At 41.2% G+C, this 10908-nt stretch overlaps 1 protein-coding gene across 1 annotated transcript; it reads right to left on the minus strand.

Moving 5' to 3' along the window:
- Positions 1-1192: 1192 nt before the first annotated feature.
- On the minus strand, positions 1193-10396 carry tsr1 (TSR1 ribosome maturation factor). Its single transcript, XM_019266394.2, has 15 exons — positions 10210-10396; positions 8462-8565; positions 8145-8373; positions 7452-7586; positions 6826-7280; positions 6352-6496; positions 5815-5999; positions 3459-3670; positions 3206-3365; positions 3016-3126; positions 2781-2913; positions 2092-2208; positions 1769-1909; positions 1586-1660; positions 1193-1494 (listed from the first exon to the last, which is right to left on the minus strand). Exons 1-15 carry the CDS (start codon positions 10334-10336, stop codon positions 1316-1318), a joined length of 2508 nt encoding a protein of 835 aa, XP_019121939.2. The 5' UTR covers positions 10337-10396; the 3' UTR covers positions 1193-1315.
- Between the last annotated feature and the right edge of the window lie 512 nt (positions 10397-10908).

The raw sequence follows: 10908 nt of genomic DNA on the forward strand, positions 1-10908 counted from the left end.
GGTGCAGTCCTAACACAGCCCTAGGATGAATCATGTTGCTGCAAAAGCATGCAAGAGCTTAGTTTTATGATAAATATTGCAATTCATAAATCAGTGTTTTCCTAAGAGAGAGAGAGAGCATTGGGTCAGGGAAGGACGCAAAGCTGTAGAGCATTTCAGCTTGAGTTTGAGAGCGACAGAGAGGGTCATGATCTGAGTCAGTGTGTGTGTGTGTGTGTGTGTGTGTTGACTAGAGCTGGTTTAAGGTTAGGGCAAGACCACCATGGAGAGAGAGAGAGAGCAGGGTGTGTGTGTGTGTGTGTGTGTGGAGGGGTGTATACTGCTGGTAGTAAGCAAAGTGCTATAAATACTTCTACTCTTCAATGTTCATACAATTTTAGGCACACCACTTGTAAGTGATATCAGTGAGTACGGTACGGACAGTGTAACAAGTATGCGTTTGGAGAATAATTGTTTTTAAAGCTGTTACTTGCTCTCTTGCCCTCACACTGATATAATGTTGGCGCAATGTAGCCGAGCTTAAAATAACTTAAAGGGGTTAAGAAGTCTTGTATTTGGAGTTTGGTGTTGTTTCATATGGTATTAAATTCATTCCATAACTGGTGATTAATTCAGTCTTGGTAGCCCCCTTTTTTTTTTTCTAAAGTCCACTGAGGCGTGTTTGTGATAATTAATATAAATAAATGAACCTGACAGCTGCTATTTGTCAAAATCTTAAAGGCCACAAGTCATTCATTGTGAAGTACAACTTGGGAGTTCTTTTTATTTCCATGATTAAAGTTCCTCAAATATCTCAAACATTATCTATATAATGATTTTGTCCCAGTTAGGACATTTTAATGTGGCTTTAAGCCACATTGCGTGACTTCAAAGAGTTGCCAGCGTAATGGACGCGACGCATGATGACTAATGTAAAAACTATTGGCCTGCCAGTTTCAGTGGTAACAGCCGACGATATCTTTTTAATCAAAGTGTTTCAACAAATATACAGTTATTTGCCTGTTGGTCGTCACTCAAAACATTTTTGACCCATTTTTAATCAAAGTTGTGGGACAAAGTAGGAAGGAAACTTTATCAACGCTTATTCATCGCTGCCATCTAGTGGCCACAATAGACTCTGCAGTAAGTTGGAGGCATCATGTAAATGTAAAACAAGATGATTTAGGATGAACAATAATTAAAAAGAAAAGAGTTTGGATCAAAATAGTTTTAATTAATACACATTACAGTCTTTGAAATTGTCGTGTGATCACACTGATGTACGTTTGATGATACATGTCCTCTGTCTTTCTTGCATTCTCATGTTCTTCCTCCACTATTCCATGTCCAGGTCGTCCATATCCACTGTGACCTCTCTCTTGACCCAGGGTAAAGACAAGGGCACATAGGGGTCGTATGTCCAGCGGGGATACACTCTCTTGTACAAATTCATCAAGACTGTGTCTTGAGAGCGCAGCTGATTATCAAATACGCACTTCATGTGACCGTGTGTTCCTGAAAAAAGAAAAAAAACGTGGCAGTCAGGATTCACCGCAGACATTGCTTGAGGAATCTGAGGACAATGTTAAATGTTAAAAGTTCTCACCTAGCGCCTCCTTGATGTGACCTCTCCGACCCCACTTTGTTCGCAGCTCCACTGGCTTGAACCACATTATATCATCTGACACAGAAAGAAACAAAAGGAACAGTGAACCATGAAGCCACAGAGAAGCCAAACTTTATGTAATATTCTGGGGTTTACACAAAACGTGCGAGATCACCCACTCACCTCTGTTAAAGAACATGTAACGAACAACCGCAGAGCGCCGGTTGATTTTGAACGGGTGGCCGCTCACTACAATCCTCTTCAGGACAACACGCCGAGGGTCACAGCTAAGCAGACTGCCTGTAGCCACAAGGTCCTGGATGCCTAGAAAGACACAGTAACAAGAACACAATCTCACATACCAGTACAGAACTAGCTTAAGTGGATAATTAAATAAAGCAATCAAACGAACAACAGAAAGGATGGTCAAAAGTTTAAAATCAAGGCAGCCAGACCACTAATGAAATCTACTCATTTTCAAGTACAAAGAAGACTTTTCATCTCACCATCACTCCTTTGTTTGAAGAGCAGGACTCCCGCAGGGGGGAAGGTGATGGGGGCGTATACCGACACCACAGTGGGGGCATCTGGCCTGAGGAACCGCTCCATCTTATGTTTGTCAGCTGGAGAAGAATAGAGCAGTTCAAGCTCAATAATTCATTTATGACTGTGTATCCAGGAGCCAAATCTGCTTCAGAGCACTTGCTCCTGCAATCATTGTGTACAATATATTTTTGTAACAGTAAATCCACAACGCTATCGAACGACCAAGGAAGACACTGAACCCTCAGCCTTTTAAGTGACTGTACTTAATTAATGTTAATGTTTTTTTCACAACAGGTGCTTGATTACATTGTGAATACTGAATGGTTGCACAGTGGCTACCGTTGGTTCTTGCTAAGGTCTATAGATCAGTTTTGTCAGACTGATCAATGGTGCAAATTCTCGTGTCAAAGTTCACCAAACTTGAACTTTATGCAAAGGCACTGTGCACTTTGTCAGCAAATCCACATATTCAACTGATTTTGTTGACTTGTGAATGGTGTGAGTGAGCTTTAATATGTAGTAGTCAGTCCCAGCTCTCAGTTACTGTAATTCATGTATTGGGGGATATTTTAACAATAATTGTGTCTTTAATACGAGATTATGGTTGACTTAAGGGTGTTCATAGCAGGGAGTTTGCTCGATTAACTACCTGAGGTGTGCTGAGAGAAGATAGGAGAGGCCCGGAACCTCCGAAATCCACAGTGAAACACCAGCTCCTCTTTAGATTTGATCGGCTCCGTGTTGCTCGGGTGTCTCCTCACCAAGACGTGCATCACTGACATCTGTGCACGGAGTGAAAAATGAGGCCAGAGAAAAGTCAATACCAATAATACTGCCAGTGTGACGGTTATAAATTCAGACACAAATGCTGTCGGATGTCATACCTTCTGTTCGTGGGGCAAAAGAGACACTAAAATCAGAGGCCTGCCCGACTGCACACTCTCCATCACAGAAAAAGGCACATCTTGAATGTGGAGCGTGACATACCAGCCAACCTGAAACAGAATCAGAGTCAGAGAAGGCACGAATCTAACAAAAAGGTGGACTTTATTATTCTAATTTATTTGATTTTACCATGGCTCCCTCTTCCTCAGCTGCAGCCTCAGCCAGTATGCGGTGGCGAGTGCGTTCAAAGCTCTGGAACTGGAAGATGCGCGAGTAGTTGAGAGGCAAGTTCTCCATGGGGTCCCATGGTGAGGAGCGGAAACTTTTTAGACCTCTGTAGCGCTGGAACCTAAACACAGAGGACAGGCACCAGGATCAAAACTGCTGTCCTTTCAACCTGATTTCACAATAATGATGCATATTTATTCCTCGTCCAGCTGACCTGATTCTGGCTGCCACGTCAAGCGGCGTGTCCACCTCGTCAGGAAACATCTCGTTGGCTCGAGCCTCGCGGTAGCGTTTTAGGCCTTCTTCTTCTGCAGCTTCGTCTATGTGCTCATCATAGCGCTGGTCTGCTCCCGTTCGCTCTGTGGAGCACACCTCTTCCTCTTCCTCCTCTTCTTCATCCTCTGAGGCACAGGCTGAACCTGATTCCTGAGGAGACACAATACAGTGCATGTTACACTAATGATGATATTAGAGGCCTAAACAGAGAATATCACCGACCTATGCCCTTGTAAAAATTGATAAGTGAAGATTTTAGATAAGAATGAGATGAACAGGGGTCTCTGTTACTTTCTTGTTGCTCTGTATAGGTAATGCTGTTGATGCCCTCCTCTGTACAAAGCAATTTTATACATCCGCACACAACTTCTTTTCTAATTCAGGAGGCACATTTTTGCCTCCCCATTTTCTAGATTGCAGCCACAATACAAACAATGACCAGACGTACATGTCGGGAACACGAGAGCGGTCAAAGAGATTCTAAGTATAGACGTTGTAGTTGTATAATAGCCAAACATAAACAAGACCAGCCCAGCCATAATAAGAACAGACTGTGCATGGCAGAGTATGTGCCTTTAATGTGTGAAAGGAGTTGGCGGGGTTCAAAACTACGAGAATCCTTCATTTGCATTACATTTCAATTTTGTGCCACAACCACACGTGGAAGTGTTTCCAGACATTCGCTCTTATTTCTAAGAATTCAACTTCCACGGGCAATATATTTGTATGGGGAAATGAGTCATCAAAGACGACATGCTGTACAGTGCTCCCTCAACTGGCAAATTACAGGCAGCCAGACAGATGAAGGAAAAAACACTCAGCATGGGGCTGATTCACAACCTTTCCAACATCCTCGCTGCAATAATAATAATCATTATCATTTGAAGTACCCTTTTCCCTATTGTTACCCTCCTCTAAAATACGTATTCCTGTGTGCTAACCTTGACATCAAACACATGCTAATAACAATTACAGATCGTAATGAACCCGCTGCATGAAGAGAGTTTCCCCTGATTTCGTTTCATGCAGAGCTGGAAATAAATAAATGGTCAACCACTCCCTCCGTCCAGACAGGAAGTTCTGTTCACAGGACAGGAAGACAGGAGGCTTCTCTCGGGACTCCTGCTCCAAACACTATTGTTGTGGTGAGCAGCCTGGCACTACAGGCCAGAGACAGACACTGAGAAAACAAACAGTGCCTCACGGTTACGAGGTGCACTGACCGCGGGTCACGTATGCACCGCTCCCGCCCCGGAAACCACAGACACTCGGACGGCAGAGCTTCTCCACAGGTTACTGTCTTCATCGTCCCCTGATAAGATTACACTGTCTGACTGCAGCTATGACTGTTGCCGTGACAACAAGCCTAAAAAAGGTGTGCTCAGGCCGAATTCTGACACCATTAATTGATAAATCAATTAAGAGATGTAGATCAATTAACAACAATCTAAAAATTAGCTTCTACAAAGTTAAGGTTAAAATTAAACATCTAATTTATAACATCCCTAAATTTTATTTATTATTTATTTATTATAATAATAAGTTCTGTCCTTACATTCATGGATCAATTTTGAATTTAATTGATGCCCTTGACTGGAGACAAAGTCAATTTTCATCCCAGTATTTGATCACTAGTATTTTTGTAGTTCAAATTGTGTTTTCCTCTCTCTCTGTCTCATACACATATTTCAAAACTTTTATCCTTTCTCATTTTTTTCACCTCGGTCCAAGCAACAACCTTCTTGTTGCTCTCCGACGGTAGCACTTGGTTTCGTTGCAACAACTGTGTGCATCAGGACGTCACGGTCTGATTCGCACAGTCTCCGACAGTCGATGTCGAGTTGTGTCTGATACTTGAACTCTGTGAAGTGTTTATGTGGGCTCTATTCTGAGGTGCCGTTAATTGCCAATTTCCGAGGCTGGTAATTGTAATGAACTCTTGGCCGCTCTCTCCAGTTTCATCATCGTGTTTGATGGTTTTTGCGACTGCACTTAGGAAAATTTCCAGCACTTTGAATGTCTTAAAGTAAAGACTGATTGTCCTTTCTCTTTAGTTAGTTGAGTGGTTTTTGCCACTGTGGTTCTACTTTAAAAAGGACTATTCACTGTTTACTAAAACTACCTCTAAACAATGCAACTGAGAGAGACGTCACATAATTGAGAGAAGTCACATAATTCCATATGTTTTATTTCTTAGTTTTGATGTCTTCAGTGTTAATCTAATGTGAATGTATTGTGTCGTGTACCTGTGCGTGCTGTCTGTAATACAGTCTTAATATACTGTCAGTGTGTACCTGAGAGTTAATCTCCTCGTCCTCTCCGTCCATCGCCTCGTCCAACATGTCGTCGTCGTCGTCGTCACTACTTTCTTCATCCAGATCTCCATCCTCCTCCTCCTCATCTTCATCAACGATCCAGCTGGCCTGGTAATCTGATGTTCCTTTGGGGACTTTCATCACACGTTTGTTCTTCCTGTTCTCTAAACAGCAGGAAAAAGAACATCATAGAAACATTTCATTTCCTGTCATCTTGTGGTTTAACTGCACTTATAGACAATTCAAATAAACCATGTTTATTCAGGAAAAGCATTGTATGCTGCCAGACAGTTTTAAACTGTGCTTTGCTTTGAGCCAACCGAAGAGGACATGACCGCTTTGTTTCTTCCTAAATACGAGATATATACCAAGGTGATTGTCTCTGACGGTGACTTGGGATGTTTAATCCCAGTCCAACAGGATTGTTCAGGTGAAAGGTCTCCACATTGAGCAACATCTCATCCTCATCTTACCAATTGTATCCTCTCAAAATTGCTATTATGTATAAAAATGCACCTTCAGCTTCCAGCAGCTCTGACTCTGTCGGCCACGTCTGCTCCCCCTCCATGGGGTCAACCTCTGCCTCTGTCTGCAGGCTCTCCCTGCAGGATGGATCTGCTTTCATGAGCACCCGCACTGCAGCCTCATCTTCACCTCCGTCCTGTGGGAAAACGCATGATTACATTCTTGTTCCATCTTCCACACAGACAGACACTCTTTTCATTCGTTAAAACTAAAATATGAACATCAAATAATGAGACATCCTCAAGTTCCTCGTTTAGCTTATTATAATCGATATTATGAGTGCTTTAATGGTTGCACATTTCTTTAAGACTTGTATGATGACAAAAATAGAGGCTGTCGTGACATTCACTGTGATGATCTCTTCAATTTTCTTTTTAAGAGGCAACCTTTTATTTCTAGGAAGCATGAGCCTTTTGCATTTTAAGAAATATGATCAATAAAGTCTAATCAATAACTTTGACTTACCAACATGTCAATATCTCCTGCCTTGCCAGACTTTGCCGGTCTAGCTGTTGCTGAGTTGAGGGGCAGAGGGTCTGATGGAGCGTCAATCTGACTGAGCTGAAAGTCTCCATGTCCACTGATGTGCACGAGCCTGTCAACCCGTAGGGGACGACCACGGACATACCCAGACACACAGAGCGTGCCCAAGCCAGTTGGCCCACCACCTGTCCCCTCAGCAGGGCTGTTGGGTGTGAAAGTGACATGCTGAGCCACAAGATGGGGACGTCTAGAGCGGAAGCCGAGTTTTCTCTGTCTCTGGGAGCCCAGGTGTCTGAGAAGGAGCGTGGCATCCTGTTCCGAATCCAGGGGGAAGAGACGGGCATCAGGAAAACGGATCTCAGTGATTTTTAACAGAGCTCTCTTTGACTCGACTCTTTTCTTCACAGGGAGATCGGTCACTCCCTGACACACCAGTGCTACATGGGGTGAATTTAGGGAGACAGAGACAAGTGGTTAGAAAATATACAACAAAAAATAAATCACTAAAAATCAGAAATTAAATAGAAAATCTACTGCAACACAAGTATATCCCATTATCAATGCAGGAGTATAAAAGCTCCAGCAGTGTGTTCAGTTTTTTTACCCACCATGGCTGGGGAGGCCCTGGGCAAAGAGGCAGGAGAGACAGTAGTCCCCATAGCTGTCCCAACCTTCAGCAGAGTCCAGCACGAACACAAGGCTATCTGCAATCTTTGCCACATCCAGCAGGGAGTGTATGTCAGCTGTCCAGAGAAAGCGAGAGAAACCGAAGAACGGGACAACACAATGCTTACAACAAGAACAAAACAATACAACTGTAACATAGTTCAATCTATGACAAGATTTTAAATTACCCAGTTTAATATTTAGTGGTAATAAAATCATTTGTACTGAGCGTAAAACAGTGAGGTGTTTCATGGGATTGCTTTTTATCTTAAGATTCTGAGAGTTTGGGGATATTCCATCTTATGTCACCAGTGTGTAATATAAATTCCTGCATCACCGGAGTATATATCTTTAAACTAATATAATAGAAGTAACTTGAAAGACTAATGTCATCTTTTTGTTGGCTAAATTAAGTATCACTTTGCTTTGCTCTTGAAAAACTAATTCAGAGAGAAACATACAACTGAGAGGATTTGGGGCTCTTTTTGTCTTTTTGTCTTGATGTTCTTGTGTAATTCCACAGTGTTTTTAAGGGGTGAGGGGAGGTTTATTCACATTACTGCTGCCATGCAAGAATGAACTGAATTTAAATTAGTTTTCCAAGCAACAACTGTTCCCTATCACTCAATTCTTACCCGTGTTCTGGGTTAGAAAGGTGAATCTTTGTTTAAAACGAGGCAGAATCAGCCCAAAACTGTCACTGATGGCGCTGATGCCCCGCTCCTGATGTACGACACCCCCAGCACCCTCCCCACGTAGCAGCTTGGTAACGGCGCCAGCATCGACTCCGGCATGGAGTGACACCACAGCGACCAAATGAGGGGGACCGTCCCTGCTGCCTAGACGACGTTTTTCTGTCAGAACCTTAAAAAAGACGAGAAAAACATTGAAACTCTACAGCACCAACCAGAAATTCAAAGACGACTATTCTTCATGTGAAATAAAAATGTACCATGTCTTTCTTATTCCTGCGGAGCTGGTTTGCTTTGTGCCTTCTGTCCATCTTCTTGTGCTCCTTCCTCTGTTTTTTGGTAAGGGCCGTCACTGATACTCTACCTGAGAAAGACAACGATATATTAGTATGTTGTGTAAGACCCTAAGTGGAGCAATAAAAATATGAGGGTGCCATTCAACACTTGAGGTTACAATTGTGTTGTAAGACAGCCTTGCAACTAGGCCTGTTGCAATAATTAGGTAATCAAGTTCTGCAAAAATTATCAAGGTATTGTCCAATATTGTACAACATTGCCCATGCTTTTTTTGTATACGTGAGAACCTCACCAACAAAAAAGCATAACTGCAGCCAGAAAAACTGGAAGTGAAAAGTCTGACTAAGTAACAGTGGCAATTTTTTTTTTCACACTCCAATTATTATTACGTCTAAATATTCTCAAGAATTAAAAGTTCACTGTTCCCTGTAAAGGCGTACTTGCATTATTATGCTATTGTCTCGTCATCTGTGGCATAAAATGGTCTTACAATGGCGATGACAACGTTTCTCACAATCATTTCTGGGGCAACAAAAGTAGTTATTGTGACAGGTCTACTTACAAACAAATGACAACCATACAACTTAAAAAAATATATATATTCTGTCGGCCTGCACCACCCTGCTGCAACATGTTAATGCATGCAGGTAAACACAGGTGTTATTCTTGTGTCAGTTACTGAAAACCCATTATAATCAGTTCTTATAATTCAATATTTGAGGTCTGCGAGGTGATACACAAAGCTGTCAATAAATCTGCAGTAGGTATGTGAACAAAGTATTTACATGGCTTTTGGTATTCAGGTATTACAGTTATGATTGATGTCAACAAAATCTTGGCTGCTGTAAAAACACAAGTTGGGTGGACAGTATATCAAAAAACACCTGCAGAGTTCAGATGAATCCAATACAGCAGCCCTGCAACAAAGACGGTCTTTACACTGGGAAGTTTCTAATATTTCATTTTAGTGTTATTATTATTATTATTATTATTATTATTATTATTGCTGCTGTTGTTGTTGTGTATGGATTCAAATAATACTCTGTGGCCATAGTTTGTTTTGCCATTTCTATAACAGATTGCATTAAGAATGTGAGTCTCTGTATGATTCTCTTTACTGACCTCTATACAGCTTTAGAGGAACTTAAATATTGGACACATCTTGATATTTTGTTTGATTTATTTCTGTTGCATTTTTCAGACAGACTCTGATGGGATCATCTGTACATAAGATCTGTTGTTTGTCCAACTGAAACCACCTCACCTGTCAACATTTATGAAATAAGTCATTTGAACTATAGCTTCAGTGGCTTCTATACTGAATATGATGTTTTAATGAAAGTGTCACATGAAATTAAAGGGCAGTACTAGTTGCAGTGCTGATGTACTGGATTGTGTTGTGTTTATAGTTTACAGCATGTTTCATTTGATTGTATGATGATAAAATTATAAAAAATGATGTCTGAATATCTCCAATAAACATTTTATCTTTAAATCCTGATTGGTTACTCCATGCGACGACCAAACAGGTTAACAGACACACACAGCATATTAAAAGTAAATGTGTAAAAAGACTTGAACACTGTGTTTGAATACAGATAGTACTCTTAAAACTAAACACGTGTGTTTTTGCAGAGCCGTGGCCACAGCCACGAGCTTAACAACACCACATCAGCTGCTCAGTGACGCGGCACACCTGGACACGGCTTACCTTTGTTTTCTCTCTCGATTTCCCCTTTCGTCCGGTGCTTGCCATGTTTGTGCCCTTTGTTTTTCTGCTTGTATATGCCGGCTCTGTGGCCCTGTTGTTTTTCCCCATTAGCAGCCATTTTCACCATGTGGGAAAGGCAGGCGAGTTACTTCCGCGCGTCATGACAGAGGCGTGTCGTCACACTTTCCGGAGAGGTTTTATCCTTCAAAATAAAAGTCTAGGAGTGTGGGGTGGATTTTTTTTCCACATCCATTTGCATTACATGCAATTGCATACAGTTTAAGCCAAAGAACCCTGATGAATGTCATTTTTTAGAGAGGAAAGCCAAGTAAAATAACATATTTTACTACTCTTGCAATAATATTATTATTTGTATCATGGTCACTTTCTTTGCAATATTTCTTACACTATGGTCACTTTACATTACAATACTCTTTTTATATATCATGCCACTTTTATCCTCAGTACTTGTCTGTTTTTGAAGGATGATTGTTTTCATGTTTATTGTGTAGGTTATAGATATTTCTGTCTGTTTATTGTGTTGTTTTTTTTTGCCTTTTCTACTTTTTTCTAATTCTGTAGTGTATGCTACACTTTCCTCTGCTGCTGTAACAAGTAAATTTCCCCATGGTGGGATGAATAAAGTATATATCTAATGTAATGTAATGTAATGTAATCTAATCTAATCTAATATTTTCA

This window comes from Larimichthys crocea, chromosome VII (genome assembly GCF_000972845.2).
Source record: "Larimichthys crocea isolate SSNF chromosome VII, L_crocea_2.0, whole genome shotgun sequence".
NCBI lineage: Eukaryota > Metazoa > Chordata > Actinopteri > Sciaenidae > Larimichthys > Larimichthys crocea.

Bases quoted from the DNA above. Each gene is read 5' to 3' on its own strand.
- tsr1 (XM_019266394.2), bottom strand. From the start codon at position 10,336: ATGGTGAAAATGGCTGCTAATGGGGAAAAACAACAGGGCCACAGAGCC. The intron at 7,281-7,451 runs GTGGGTAAAAAA...CACCCCATGTAG, and splicing joins CCAGGGCCTCCCCAGCCATG to CACTGGTGTGTCAGGGAGTG. The intron at 3,127-3,205 runs GTAAAATCAAAT...ATTCTGTTTCAG, and splicing joins CTGAGGAAGAGGGAGCCATG to GTTGGCTGGTATGTCACGCT.